The 16,169-nt window shown below is 47.1% G+C and overlaps 1 protein-coding gene across 1 annotated transcript; it reads right to left on the reverse strand.

Moving 5' to 3' along the window:
• Positions 1–2,586: 2,586 nt before the first annotated feature.
• On the reverse strand, positions 2,587–6,893 carry NEU2 (neuraminidase 2). Its single transcript, XM_073358903.2, has 3 exons — positions 6,773–6,893; positions 5,014–5,218; positions 2,587–3,531 (listed from the first exon to the last, which is right to left on the reverse strand). Exons 2-3 carry the CDS (start codon positions 5,212–5,214, stop codon positions 2,587–2,589), a joined length of 1,146 nt encoding a protein of 381 aa, XP_073215004.1. The 5' UTR covers positions 5,215–5,218; positions 6,773–6,893.
• Between the last annotated feature and the right edge of the window lie 9,276 nt (positions 6,894–16,169).

The following is a 16,169-nucleotide window of genomic DNA, read 5'->3' on the forward strand; positions in this document are numbered from 1 at the left end:
CCCAGCCTACACCTCTACCCTCCCTTCCCTGGTGTTTGCTGTTGATTCATTTCTGGTCACTCCCTTTGCCACCCACCTGGAAGAAATACTGTTGGAATTTCATGCTCAATACAGGATCACAAACTTTGGGAAGCATTTCATTTTTACTCTAGAATAGAGACGCAGTAGTTCAAATGTGTTTTTTCTCCACTGGGCAATTATTGGATTGCTGAGGCTCATCCTCATCAATAATTTTTTTAAATTGTCTGCCTGGAATTTTAATCAAAATACATGTTTATGTAAATATATATTATGGGAAGGTGTACAAATGTGTTTTCACGCTTGGTAGCCAAAGACCCCTGGCACCAGTGTGTGGATGTGCTGCATCATTTGGTTTTTGAACTTGTGAGCAGTTTTTCATTGTAGTTTACCATTGGCCACAGTGCTGTAATGAAATAAACATTCAATAAGTTGGTCATAAACCGCCCCCCCCAACCAACTTTGTACCTCCCTTCACACCACACCACATATCTACCAGAACCTCTTACTCCCTTGGGGGTTAGAGTACATGACCCTTGCGGGTCCCTTCTAACCCTATGACTCACCATAGGCCAGGCGGCTTCCTTCAAAAAACAACTCCTGAAGATCCATCTACTCCATAAATCCTTCTGGCAAGAATATGCTCATGCCTGTGTTTGCTTGTATTACACTGTGTTCTTGTGAGCCAATTGGGGCAGGGACCCATTAGCGGTTTGACACACTGCACCTCTTTTACAGGGCCACGTACACAGAAAATGCTGTATAATAAGGATAATCATGCTTTCTAGCCACCTGGACTTGCCAGAGATTATAAGAGCAATCTCCAGCCTGTTTTATTTAGAATTCTCAGAAAACACTACAACTCCGATGGTTCACGGCCCACTCCTTGGTTAATAGGACATTCATGCATCTCCCCTCTCAACATAGGTTTCAGAGTAACAGCTGTGTTAGTCTGTATTTGCAAAAAGAAAAGGAGTACTTGTGGCACCTTAGAGACTAACCAATTTATTTGAGCATGAGCTTTCGTGAGCTACAGCTCACTTCATCCCTCTCAACATAGTAAACTTGAAATTGCCATTAGTGGCCATACTTATTGGGCCTAACCCTGTAGTTCTGATGCAGGCCAAATTCCCCCCTCCCCCTTCTTAAGATCTGGTCTTCTTCCTGCAAGTGATCTACTGGAGCTACCCCCGTGTTTGAAAGGGAACAGGCTGGACCACGTAAGATTTCAAGAGAGGGAGTGGCTGAGGCTTTCTTTGCTGTGAGAAATCCTGCTGCATGGGGCAGTGCAAGAGAAAGAGCTACCTAGGAGAAGAGGCTGGGATTGGAGGCGCATGAGTGGTAGATATTAGCTAGACTGGAGTGCGTCCAGGGAAGCAATGACTTGAATTCCAGGAGAGCAATCCTGAACTGGATCCAGGAGTGCTGTAAGCAAGACACGAGAAGTAATACTTCTGCTCTACTCCGCACTGATTAGGCCTCAGCTGGAGTCTTGTGTCCAGTTCAGGGCGCCACATTTCAGGAAAGATATGGACAAATTGGAGAAAGTCCAGAAAAGAGCAAAAAGAATTATTAAAGGTCTAGAAAACATGACATATCAGAGAAGATTTAAAAAATTTGGTTTGTTTAGTCTGGAGGAGAGAAGACTGTGGGGGGACATGATAACAGTTTTCAAGTATATAAAAGGCTGTTACAAGGAGAAGGGAGAAAAATAGTTTTCCTTAACGTCTGAGAATAGGAGAAGAAACAATGGGCTTAAATTGCAGCAACGGCAGTTTAGGTTGGACATTAGGAAAAACTTCCTAACTGTCAGGGTGGTTAAGCCCTGAAATAAATTGTCTAGGGAGGTTGTGCAATCTCTATCATTGGAGATTTTTAAGAGCAGGTTGGATAAACACCGGTCAGAGATGGCCTAGATAATACTTAGTCCTGCCTTGAGTGCAGGGGACTGGACTAGATAACCTTTCGAGGTCCCTTCCAGTCTATGATTCTATGATCCAGAAATGGGTAGGAAGCCAGGGAAAAAGACAGCGGATGGCATAGTATGATATGAGAAAGAGAACAATCCGGCCACAGCATCCTGGCTCCCCAGAAGCTGAGAGAGCAGGGAGGTGCAGTTTTCAGAACACAATGTGCTGATGGCCCAGAGAAGGATTTCAGGAGAGACGGGGTAGGGGAGGAATAAGGGGTAAAGGTAGGGATGACATTATTGCAAAGCACAGGGGATACCAATGATGTCCATTTTCAAAGGAGCATCCCAGGCAGTCTATTAAATAATGTTGGGCAGGTAACGGACACCACATCTGCCCACACACTGGCTGCGTTGGTGAGTCTGAATGGCACTATATGAAAATCACATTCACTCTTGCTATTTGGTGCTGAAAAAGGCAGCCAGGCGGGAAGGGGTGGAGGAGGAAACAGCAAAAGAAAAGCAATCCATTTCATATGGCTTCGCAGCCAGGACAAAGGCAGGCGATAAAAGCCATTTGCTGACAGGTGAGACATGGCAGTGAAGTGTCAGCTAAGGTGATTCTCAGGCAGACACTGAATGCGCCTGTCCACTGTGGCTCAGCACTCGGATGGAAAGGCTTGTTTCAAAGTGAACATAAGGAAGACAATCTCTTTGTATTGCGAGCTGGTGCCAAACTCAAACAGGCAGCAAAACAGTGGGAAGCCATCAGGGCCTTGCCCCATGTGCTGCAGATCTGAATAAGCACACAAGCCCTTGAAGATGAGAGTGGGTCTTGTCCAGCATGCGGGATCTAAGGGACACTTGTTGAGGTACACTCCTAAATTTCTCCGCCCAGCTGGGTCTGTGGGGTGAGAGTAGAGCACCCAGCTGTCCTGACACTCTGACTTCATGTTAGCAGGACTTGGGAAGCCAGTAACACTCCCATGGCAGCCATGGGGAGGTTCTACCAGCTTCTCAATCTGCTGACCACCATCAAAACCCATCCCATGGTTGTAGCTCACAGCCTGGACTCTGGCTCCCTGGCTGCTTCTAGCATTGCAGTACAGCACCCTCTCTCCTTGGCTGTGCACTTCAGCTACCTGGCACTCCAGAGCACTCTCCTTTGCCACAAAGTTCCCCATTGCCCAGGTCTTCCCGTGGTCAGAACTAACAAAGCAGAAGGCATGTGGGGTGGGTTTTTTCCCAGGGTCAAGTATCCGATAGGCGTAGGCAGGAATCACGAGACTCCGAGCCTCATTGAGCAACTGTAAACCGTGGCCTGGTCCCACTGCAAAGGTGGCCCAGTCCTTGTGTGCTGTGCCAATGACAGTCTCAGTGAGATCCTTCGCGGGGCTCCAGGAGCATCCATTATCAGTGCTGGTGACCTGGCACAGATGGACCAAGTTGGTCTTTGTCTTGATCTGGTAGTTTTCAGAGACCTTTCCTGGGACAGCTATAAAGAACAGAATGAGGTTCCCAGTGACTTCATCGTACACAGGACATGGGTTCATGGAACGGTGGCCCTCCAGCTGCGCATTGACAATGGTCTCCATTTTATTCCACTGCCATGTGGGAGTGCAAAGGGGGACAAGGGGAAAAAATAAATCAGTGTTACAGAGGAAGGATCCTTGTATAAAAGATACAGGCAGGAAACAAGAGGTGGAAGAAGAAAATCTAGTGGTTAGAGCAAGAAACTGGAAGTCAATGGTTTATGCCCCAGCGCTGCCACTGACCTGCTGTGTTATTCAGAAAGCTAAATAACGAGACTGGTTTTCACAGGTGCCAAGCACCTAGAGATCGCACTGAAGTCATTGAGATGCCTGAATATGGAGTCAGGTACCTAGCTTTTGTCATCCATGTTTGAAAACTTTGACTTAGCGACTTGCCTGAAGAGACACAGCAAGTCAGAAGCAGAGCTGGGGTACAGATCCCACAAGTCCCAATTCCCTCGGTCTTTTGTTTATATTTAATAGCACACAGCATGGCCATAGAATCACAGGGCTAGAAGGGACCGCAAGGGTCATCTAGTCTTTGTACTAGTTGCACTGCAACTAGAAGATGATTCCCAAGTACAGCCATTGATTGATCATTTTTAGCCTTTGTCTTTACCTGGCATATTTAACCAATATTTTCCTTTGTGGGGTTTGTATATTTTTATTTTAATAAACCTCAGCATGCAGACAGAAATCACCAAATCTCTTTCTGACCAGCTGAACTCTATCTAACTGAATTATTGTGGGGTTACATGTGTCATTATTACTGAATATATATATCACTGTAGTGCTCTGAGACCCCACTAGTGATAGGCAGAGACAGGGTCTTGGTCCTGAAGAGCTTACAATCTAAGACAGTGGATTTCAACCTCTGGTCTGTGAACCCCTGTGGGTCTGCAGCCTATGGGTAAGATTTCCAAAAGGGCTGCACCTCCATTTGAAATTTTTTAAGGGTCCGCAAATGAAGAAAGGTTGAAGACCACTGATCTAAGACAACAAGCCACATCTGAAGGACCAGAGGAGAGGGATATAATCCCACAGATACTGTATTTTAATATATTTGCAGCTGTTAGAAGTTATTACAAATGGATCGAGCATCAACTGCCCCCAGCTTGCCACCAGCCTAGCTGTCATTAACAGGTGAATTATTAAGTTAGCCAATTCACTTTGATGGGCTACACACATGAACCAGTTCCCATATGCACATCCCATACACACTTTTGTGCGGTGTAGCGATTTTTGACTATTTGTAAGCTAGATATTTGTTTTACCAGAATGAAAAGTTATTTACCTCCTGTTTTCACCACCTCCCACCAGGCTTACCCCCCAGCCCGCCTCTCTCTGTCTTGCGTCTCTGGATCCACTCCAGCAGCCCCTCTGTTCCTGTCTCTCTCTAGCTGGCTCCCTGAACCACAGTGGATATCCCAAGGTGCACCAGCAAGCCTATTACACCCTCATTTCTCTGGTTCCCTGTCCTGGCCCCGCACCCAGTGTACTGCCCCCCGAGTAAGTGAACCAAAGCCAAAGCAGCTTTAATGAAATGTGCATTACCTGAACATGGTGGGTAGTCCCATCGTATGTGCCTCTGCGCATTGCTATCAGCTTGGCGTGTTCATCCACCTCATCCTCCCGCTCCTCGGCGAATGCCAGGATGGTGCAGGACTGCGGCACATAGAGCAGGGCTGGGATTCGATAGCTCCAGAATCCCTTTCGGAACAACGTCTCTTCTTGTAGGACAGGAAGTGAAGCCATCAGGCTGTGGGAACGGGGAGAAACGTGTCATGGTTTGATCTACCTATCACACAGCATGAGAGACAGACAGTGACGGCTTGCCAGTCCAGCCCTCTCCCCTGGCAGACAGAGGACCCATGAAATGCACTTTCTGCAACCCTATTTGGCTTTTTCTCTTTCACCTGGCTCTCTGTACAAACCACTTCATATAATCCTAGCCACGCCACTGACAGTACAGTGCAGACTCAGCCCAGGGCCTGGCTGATTTTAATAGAATGGAATAAAATAAGCACATTAAATAAATTAATTAAAATGTGCCCAGAAAATAAAAACAAACCCTTTTAGTTAATGAAATTCAAAGGCTGCCTTTGTTCAAATTAGAGGACTGGTGGGAATGAAACATTACAATATTTTCCCCAAAGAGTTATTGTGGTTTTTCACTATGTTTCCAAAAGCCAACATAGAAACAGGGTCGGTTCTTTTCCAGACAGCACCTCGATATGTCCCAGAAGCCAAAGACAGCCCCTCCCCAAACATGAGCTCTTTGAACCCTACAAAGCTGACTGCAACCCAGACTGACCCTGGTACCAGTCTTGTATCACGTGAGGCTGGCAGGGGGTGAGAGTACTATACGGGAAGTGGGTACTTAGTGTTATTCAACAGCAGACTGAAAAGCAATACTGCTGGGTTCCAAAGGACATCCCATTCAGTGCTTGTCAGCAAGAGGGTCAGCTAGCTGCATCCCAGGACTTAGGAGTGCGAGGTGCAGGAGCTGCTGCTGGAGAACTAGAGGGTGGGGATCACTTGGGAGCAGGATCTTCATGTTTCTAATAGGGATGTAGAAGACCAGGGATGTGGAAAACCAATCAGTGCTCTCCGGAACATATGAGTCAAGACTCAGGGACCTGGGAGACTTTACTGAATTTAATTTGAAAACAAAACCCCCTGAGTGATAGGTCTGTGGAGTCACTGTTGTGGAACAATGGGTCATGCGGTTTTCTGGCCATAGTAGGGGCCTAGCCAGAGAAAGCAAAGGACACTCGACTAATGCAAGCAACAAGCGAATGATCAGAATAGTAAATAATGGGTTTGTCGCCATGACTCTGCACTTGACAATGCCATGATGGGGCAGGGGAGCAGAGGTATTGTATCACTTATTTGATGGGAGGGCTGGCAAGAGAAGAGAACAAAAAGGGATGCAGGGGAAGATGGTTGTGCATCACAAGCTCAGAGTTCAGCCTCTGTAGGGTCTATGGGCCGGTTTTGTGCAGCTCTGCTCCATGTAACCTTGCAACAAAATGAACATCCCTGATTCTTCTCCCCCTTGCCCTGCCTTGGTGCAAATCCACTGACTTCAGCGGAGTTAATTCTGCATAGAGGAGAACCAGGCCCATGGGCTCTGAAGCAGTGTGTGGGCGGAGTGGCAGGAAGCAGGAGACAGTACACTGAGGAAGGGATTCAAAGTGCCTCCTACTTGAGTGGGTTCTTGCAACACTCTCAATGAGGGAGCGTCATATCCACTCATACACACATCTTTGAAAGGGCTACTGGTGCTACTATTCCCATGCAGGACCCATACCCCTTCTGAGGAGATCTTGCTCTTCTGGTAGTTTGTGTAGGTACAATGGAGTTCTCTGATGAGGCTGCAGAACCAGAGAGAGAACTTCGTCCACCAGGAGAGTAATCTGGAGCAGTCTGAGTTTTTCTGCTCTACAAGAGAAAAGAAGATGCATTTAGCAGCTTGTCTAACTGGGCAGCTTTTACTGACCGTCATTACAGTGGTGAGACTATCAATAACGCACCAAGTGTATTTACTCAGTAAGCTTTATCCCCCACTTTGCACTACATAGGCCCATTTTATCATCACTTGAAGGGGAAGTGCTGATCGTGAGCCACAGTGCTACAGGAGATATAAACAAAGAATATGTGTGTATTTTCACACCCTGAAAACACTGAGAATTTTGAACAAGCACTGCTAGGCATAAATTGTTTGGACTGTATTGTATTTATCTAACACCAGTTGTGCCTTTTGCAGAGCTACCTTGCAAGCCACAGAATCACAGTCAATCCAGACCAATGACAGTGAAGAGAGAAGTCTATTCCAGAGAGGCAAATCCTGTTCCACACTTCTGAAGTGCAGGGGACCCATATGCAGCAGAACTGTTACAACTCCACTGCACAGAAGGGCTGGAATTTGGGGAGCCCAAACAGCGGTGTACCTCTTCTGCACAGTAGAGCTCCGCTCCAAAGGGCTCCCTATGTTCTGTTAGGTGGAACGGAGGGGCTTCCCTTGGGTTAAAGGCAGAGGAAAGCGGCTGAGTTGCTGTTCTCCCGTCTTCATTGCACATGTACCTAGACCCTCTGCGCTCAGTGCCCTCCACGTGCAGCAGCGCAGGGGTTCTCAACCTCAGTGTCACAATCAGGTGTCAGAGGGTCACAGTCCCCCTGCACTTCCCACATTTGCCAAACAGGAGGGGCTGTCCCAGGACGTAAGAGGAGGTCACTGGGTGGAAAAGGTTGAGGATTGCTGCAGTAGTGGCCGCAAGTCTAGGGCCCCTGGACAGCATGAGCGGGAAAGAAAGAGGATGACAGTTTATATCAGAGACTACAGACACATTGCAGTTTACCCTGAAATTTATCTGTAAACAGCTTTCAGCCTTTCTACTTCACCAAACTTCAGAGGGCGATTCCTCTAATCCTGTTCTGTGGCACTGCCTGGCAAAGTAGCAGCCGCTAGGTTCTCTTAATAAGCTTTATGCTCTTTACAGTAAAGATTTTTAATACAGGGTTTGTTCTTTTTCATGCCAGAATTTCTGACACTGAAGTCACACCCTCTTAAAGGGAACAGCATTGGCACTGCAGTAGGAGGGAAACTGGGGGAAATGCATCCTCCTGCGAAAAGGAGGAGAAATAAAACACACAAAATCCCAACAAGAGACTACATGGAAGGTGTGAAAGTCCTTTTCCTGGCATTGGCAGAATTCAAGCTGTACAACATGCTGTGCTGGTTCTGTCTGAGGATGGACACACCTGCTGATGGTCACACATTAGTCCCTGGTGTTACTCTGTCACCTACAGAGCAGCAGGGAGGAAGGATTGCACCTGCACTTTCTCTTTTGGCCACTAGAGGTAGCTCTCAGAGCTGAGGATCGGTAGGGAGGGGCAAAAAGAAGGGAAAGAGGAGATGAGAGAAAGTGAGGCACAGGCTAATAGGAAGTGGGAGAGGGCTCAAAGCAGAGGCAGCGTGTGAAAGATGCTACGCAGAATTTTGACTACTGCCTGAAATACCCTGAGATCCAGGACAAAGCAATTGTATCCAGCACATCCAGAGAGCAAAATGGATTAACACAGAGACCGGACCAATGCTGCATTCAAGCTTCAGAATGAGCTCAATTTGTACGTCAGAACGGGGCCCTTGCTGCCTCCTTCTCTCTGCCCCCTTCAACAGCCCCTGTGGCCTGCCTATAGGGTAGAGCCAGCCCATCTGACAGCAGGGGAATGGTGGTGGGCTGGAACACAGCTCTCTTGGAGGACACTTTAAAACAACAATGCAAACACTGCACCACTGGCCTCAGCTTCTGTAAAAGCTTGTTCCTACTAAATGTAAATCTGGGCCTAAGTTAAAATGCCAGCTTGCTTTAACTGGGAGGCAACATGCAGAGGGAATTGTGCCCTCTCTGTCCTCATGAGAAGGATCTGCTGCTTTGCCCTGGAAAATATCCGTTCCCGAAGGGATTTCAGATACAGCTCCAGAAAGCAAGTATGTTTGTTATTCAGTATTGAAAAAACCCAAAACATATAGGAGCCAGAATCTGTTGCAGATGAGCATAGAACTCTTTTTCAGAGTCTTTTCCTTCGGGAGCTGTACATAGCGTCCATTCAAGATGAGCACAGAAATCCAGTCAGCCTCCTTTCTAGCTCAGTATTGGACTAGGGAGTACTTCCTGTCTGACATTAGTCTCTTTCTGCTGTGTCACACCATCAGAGAAATCTCACAAAACAAGAGAATTTGTGTGCCACCTGGAACAGAGTCTGGGCTAAACCCGGATTAGGTCATGAGATTTCTTAAAGAGCCAGGCAGCCGGTAATTCTTTCCAGGACAGCACTTTTGCCCAGTGTATCCCATTCAAAGTCAGAGCAAAGGGGAACTGTTTGTGAGACATGTCACACAATACAATCCCAAGATTATTAAAAGCATTCTGAGTTAGAAAAGAGGAAAGCGCCTAATTTGACCCACTGTTGAACTGGTCCTGAGACTTCTAGCGAGGTTGTAAGTTGAAAGACGTACCTGCAGTAAAAATTTAATACCATGTTTGCCAGGGGTCCAACCTGCCCTAGCATGTCCTTTCCGAAACAATCAAGGTCTTCTTTTCAAGTCACTGTCCTGTGGGAGGCAGGTCCTGTAGTCTATAGGATAAGGCCCACCCAGCACTGCAGAGGCATTTACACTTACACAGACAAATCAACACATTCACTGCTGTACCTTTGGTGGGGTGCAGCTCAAACGACATTCCTAAGAGATCCCACAAACGCTTCATGCACTTCCTCGCTCATCACAATGCTCACCCTTATGAAAAACAGGTAAGAAGCATACAGATTAAAAGAAACACCTCACCCACAGCGTCTCCTGGAAGCTGCACAGAGGGGGGAAAACACACAGTGAACTGGTTATGTACAGCGAAGGCTCACCACTAGACGTCTCCCTACATACTAGCATACTAGACCAGGCAGGATCCTTTGAGAGAAAGAGAAATTGGCAGTTAGTGTGGATAAGTGACCCAAATCCAGAGTTAAATCTGAACCACTTTCCCGTACAAGAAAACATTCCATCTGAACTGGATCAGTTCAGAAGAAAGACATTTAACTTTCTAGCAATAGCAGTTAAGCTACTCATGAGAGTCAGAGCTATTCAATAGAAGTAAGGTGGTGGGGGTGGGGGGAGAGTAGGATGGCTCTGTTCTAGTTAATGGCTAAAAAGTCAGATGGGATGTTTTTCCTTCATGGTCCTGTTGTCCCTTTCTAATGTTTATTCAGTCTCTTAGATAGCAGTTCATTTCAAAGTGTTCTTGAGCCCTGGGATTGGTTTGCCTGAGTATCATACAAGTCATGGGTTCTCATCCCAGAGAGGGGTTGCAACCAGATGTCAGGGAGTGCATGCTTATACATGAGAGGAGGTCCCAGGGTGGAAAAGGTTGGGGATCACTACTAGGGTGACCAGATAGCAAGTGTGAAAAATCGGGACAGGGGGTGGGGGGTAGTAGGAGCCTATGTAAGAAAAAGCCCCAAATACCGGGACTGTTCTTATAAAATCGGGGCATCTGGTCACCCTAATCACTACTGTAAGTAAAGACTGTGGCCCTAATCCACTAGCTGCATCAGAGTGGACTCTTGCACCTTAATGGAACCCCAAGAGTGCTTGGTATGGGAAGAAAGGTGTACCCACATGGATCGGAGCGAGAGATGCAAAGAGATCCAATCCCATCTCCCTGCCACTGCAGAATTGTTCCCTACAGTGCATTTTCTCTTGCTTTGTCTGGCCCACAGAAAGATCTACAGCAGTGGGGATTCCAACACTCCCTTGGGGAGACCATTCCACAGTCTAAATCATCTCTCTGCCAGGAAGTTACCTTTCCGGGGGGGGGGGTGGATGGGTGGGAACCGTTTATCCAAACAACACATTGTACACTGCAATTATTTATTAAACTGCTTTTCAGTATCCATGGAAAAACGTGTTTCTCAATGTAGACCCTAATGCTCCACTCACTCCAATGAAAATCAGGAGTGACTCAGACAGAGTCAATGGCATTAGCGAGAGGAAGAACCAAGCCCTTTATATCTATTGTTCTACACTTGTTATTTCTTTGCTCTTGAATCTGACTGTTATAATGAGAATTTGTTTAAAAAAAAGGTAAGTTATAAAAAAATGCAAATAGGATGTGTGGGTGCATTAATAAGGGGATGTAAAAATAATCCAGAACATAATATAATGACAGTATTTGAACAATGGAGCCCTCTCGTTTGGATACCGTGTTCAGTTTTGGGTGCTACCTCTTAAGATATAGCAGTGACTCCCGACTTGGAAAAGAAAACTGGGAAAAGGAATTTAGAAGTTAATATTGGTGAGTTCATGTGGAAAGAGATTAATAGGACTGTAAGAAAGGCTACACTTAAGGAAGGACTGAGATCTATTCAATTAAAAATTATCAATGCAAGTTATATTCCCCTTGCAAAATGCTGAAAACTGAATTCACTGACTTTGACAACTGATAGAAATGCAACACCAGTGCAGGGAGTTTAGTATATAGTGTTTTGTTGGAAGGTGTTAATGACTGCAATCAATCACAAACCTAGGTAAAAACAACGAGAAGTCCTTGTGGCACTTTAGAGACTAACATATTTATTCAGGCATAAGCTTTTGTGTGCTAAAACCCACTTCATCAGATGCATGGAGTGGAAAATACAGTAGCAGGTATCTATACACAGTACATGAAAAGATGGGAGTTGCCTTACCAAGGATTGGCCTTATTAGCCACCTGAGGACCCATAACTCCCATGGAAGATGATCACACTCGGTAACGAGTAATCGCCCATCATCATAGTTCAGGGGGATTCCCTAGGGACTGAGCGGAAACACAGGGACTGAGGCATTGACTGGTTGCAGTGTGTCTAAGCAGAAAGCCAAGAGGAAGCCAGAGGTGAAGTGGTGAATGTGGCCCTAGGAGAAAGCCAAGAAACAGAGTGCCTTGGGGTCAGGGCCAGTGTAACCACTAGGCGAATTAGGCAGCCGCCTAGGGCTCCAAGATTTGGGGGCGCCAAAAAGGGCTCTGGAGGGATGAGCAGCGACAAGCTCACAGGTGGGAGACAGCCGGGCGGTGCCAGCCCTGGCTCCCCCGGACCCAAGGAGATGAGGCGGGCGGCAGGAAGAGAGCTCTGGGCACCTGGGCTGTGGGGGCGAGGCAAGCCTCGGGCTGCTGGGGAGAGGGCTCCATGTGCTGCCCGGGGGACTCTGCCCTGTCAGGGGGAGGCAGGGGCCTGCTGGTGCCAGGAGCTCAGGGGGCGGACCCTGTGTGCTAGGCTCTGGGGAGAGGGGTGGCATGGCATGGCTGGCCAGCCTGGGGGTGGGGGAGAAGCTGTATGCCAAGCTCTGGAGCAGTGGCCAGGGTCCCGTGGGCCGGCCAGGCTGAGGCGCAAGCGAGCTGGGCTAGAGGGGGCTGCGTGCCACGCTCTGGAGACGAGAGCAGGACTCAGCCATGTGCTGTGTGCCGGGCGGGAGAAGGTTGGGGGGGTGCTGTGTGTCAGGGGGGAGAAGGAGGGGAGCTGAAGGGAGGCTGCGTGTCTGGCTGGATGCTGTGAAGGGTGGGTTGTGTGCCTGGCTGGGGGGGCTCTTTGTGTGCTGGGCTAGGCTTTGGGGGGGAAAGTGGGGGACCAGTGGGCCAAGCCGGCCGGGGAGGGGGCTGTGGAGCGAGGTGGAATGCGCTGGTCCAGGTTTTGGGGGGAGGTGGCGGGGATGCTGTGTGCCTCTCCAGGCTCTGGGGGGAGGCGTGGGGGTTGTGTGCTGGGGGGCTCTGGGGAGGGCTGTGTTCTGGGGAGAGTGTCGGGGGCATGGGGGAGATGGGACAAGTGTACTGCTTCACTACGGTAGACAGTGGCAATGACACCATTTTTCTTGTCGCATGCAGCCGTTAGCATGATAAACAGCCTGTCAGAATGGGTAAGTTTACTAGTTTTCGGAAGTTGTCGCCTGAGGCTAACTATTTTTGTTGAGTTGTTTCAGATCTAAGACTCTGGCAATTGCTGCTGCATCATTTTGCTAATACTTTGTGTCAATTGTGTGTGAGTCAAGGAGGTGGGGGGGGGGAAGGGCACAAGGTGGAAGTTTCGCCTAGGGTGCAAAATATCCTTGCACTGGCCCTGCCTGGGGCACAGGACTGGCTGAAAAAGAGAAACTTTCCTTTCTGAACAATGAAACTGCGTTCTGTTTGTTCCTACCGTGTCCAGGGAAACAGCACTTTGTTTAAATGTTTTGTAAATAAAACAGTGTTGCACAACAGAAATACCTGATTATCATCAATTTCTCCTCCTAACAGAAATAGCCTGGCAAAGCCCCAGATAGTGCCTAATCACTCAGGCCAAGGGTCAACAATGTAGCCTGGATTTGCATGGATCCTACTGTCACAAGATTACTTGCTCCTCCAGGCCCTTTGAGGCAAGAGGGGCTTTTGGCAGTTCAGGGAGGGAGTTCATTTCTTTCTTAATTATTTTCACTCATATCTTAGGCAATTGTTCCCATGGTCACAGTGCTCCTTCCTACGGATAGAGCTCTCAGGCTTCCTGCTCTGGCTAGCTATGTTCATGGAATCACTTATATGTACCGCTAACATTTTGTATTATACATTGCACCATGTATTCATTTTGCTGTTGTTACGAATTACACCTGGTAGGACAAAAAGAAAAGGAGTACTTGTGGCACCTTAGAGACTAACCAATTTATTTGAGCATGAGCTTTCGTGAGCTACAGCTCACTTCATCGGATGCATACCGTGGAAACTGCAGCAGACATTATATACACACAGAGATCATGAAACAATACCTCCTCCCACCCCACTGTCCTGCTGGTAATAGCTTATCTAAAGTGATCATCAAGTTGGGCCATTTCCAGCACAAATCCAGGTGTTCTCACCCTCCGCCCCCCTACACACAAACTCACTCTCCTGCTGGTAATAGCCCATCCAAAGTGACAACTCTCTTCACAATGTGCATGATAATCAAGGTGGGCCATTTCCTGCACAAATCCAGGTTCTCTCACCCCCTCACACAAAGGTGTGTGGTTTTTGGAGGGGAGTGAGGGGGTGAGAGAACCTGGATTTGTGCAGGAAATGGCCCACCTTGATTATCATGCACATTGTGAAGAGAGTTGTCACTTTGGATGGGCTATTACCAGCAGGAGAGTGAGTTTGTGTGTAGGGGGGTGGAGGGTGAGAACACCTGGATTTGTGCTGGAAATGGCCCAACTTGATGATCACTTTAGATAAGCTATTACCAGCAGGACAGTGGGGTGGGAGGAGGTATTGTTTCATGATCTCTGTGTGTATATAATGTCTGCTGCAGTTTCCACGGTATGCATCCGATGAAGTGAGCTGTAGCTCACGAAAGCTCATGCTCAAATAAATTGGTTAGTCTCTAAGGTGCCACAAGTACTCCTTTTCTTTTTGCGAATACAGACTAACACGGCTGTTACTCTGAAACCTGGTAGGACACGCACACAACTGCTGTGAATTACACCTGGTAGGACACGCACACAACTGCTGCGAATTACACCTGGTAGGACACGCACACAACTGCTGCGAATTATTCCTGACAGGTCACGCACAGTTTGAATCTAGGCTGAGGCACAGAAACAAAGTCCACAACTGCAGAGTTCCCAAAAGACACTAAGTTTATTACGCTCAAGCGTGGTGCCCCCCTGCTAGCCGGGGGGGGACCCTGAATACAAATTATACAAAGGTTATATACTTTTTAGCAAAGCATGTTGCCCTCGTGCATCGGAAACCTTAGTCAATAAACAAACCCTTGTCTTATCTACCACCTATCCCTGCTTGGTGCATTCCTCGTGCTATACCAGTATGTTAATTACACAGCACGGTCCTAAAGCCATGCATCAGTAACTTTTATTATCAGAATGGGAGGCCTCACATCAAGGCCAAGAGACAGGGAGTTAGAAACTGACAAAAACCAGATACTGGGAGTCAAGGCAGGCTGGAGACCAGGAGGAGGATTTTCACAAGGATTCAGTATCTAAGGATCACTCCTCCTGATGTATGATGTGCTGGCATTTAAACAATGGTGGGCCCCAAACCAAAATGGAGTCACATGTACTAACTTTTCCTTAACACTGTATTGATCTGAGGGGAAAGTAATTATATATTTAAAAAATGGTGAGATTGGCAAGACCCAGAGAAGGCCAAGGAAGCTGGCTAGAGGTATAATGTGGTTTGCATACAAGGAGAAATTGTAAACTCAGGATTTATTTAGTCTTATAAAGGGAAGAATCATAAAGGAGTCAACTGAGAGATTTTTAGATCCTGAAGGGTACAACAAAACCAGATCATCTTTACACTGCTCCATACTACTACAGCAAGGAGACGTTGAATGCAGCTAATGGCAAGTGGGTTTAAAAGACATAAAAGACTATCCAGCTTCATGCGGTGGTGTGTCTCATGCTGTAGACGAATCATGATTCCAGTTGAGTCTTCACTGAAACTGCTGGACACTCACAAACACTAGCTCACAGACCCCGAAACCCAGCTTGCACTGCCCACAATTTCCACACAAGATCCATCTAAATCTCAGCCTGGATTAACAATCATGGAACAAGAAAAGGAGTACTTGTGGCACCTTAGAGACTAACCAATTTATTTGAGCATAAGCTTTCATGAGTCTCTAAGGTGCCACAAGTACTCCTTTTCTTTTTGCGAATTCAGACCAACACGGTTGCTACTCTGAAACCAATCATGGAACAGACTGCTGATTGCATTGCACCCTCAGGGCTGGATCCTCAGTTTAAGTACATCGGCACAGTTCCGATCGCTTCAGAGAAGCAACACCCATTGACACCAACTGAGCGTATGGTCCATTGCCTTAAACTTGCGGAAGTCTGTGAGGCAGGAGACCAGATTCCAGAATACAGGGGAGCCAGATCTTAAAAGAGATCGGATAATTTTATAACCAACGAACATTTATAATATAGTTGTACAGGGCAAGAAGTCATGGGCTCAAATTGCAGGAAGGGAGATTTAGGTTAGACTTGAGGAAAACATTGGTTAGTCTCTAAGGTGCCAGAAGTCCTTTTCTTTTTGCGAATACAGACTAACACAGCTGCTACTCTGACACCTAATTGTAAGGGTAGTTAAACACTGGAACAAATTACCTAGAGGGTTGTGGAATCTCTGTCATTGGAGGTTTTTAAGAACAAGTCA

The sequence above is a fragment of the Lepidochelys kempii genome, chromosome 9 (genome assembly GCF_965140285.1).
Source record: "Lepidochelys kempii isolate rLepKem1 chromosome 9, rLepKem1.hap1, whole genome shotgun sequence".
NCBI lineage: Eukaryota > Metazoa > Chordata > Testudines > Cheloniidae > Lepidochelys > Lepidochelys kempii.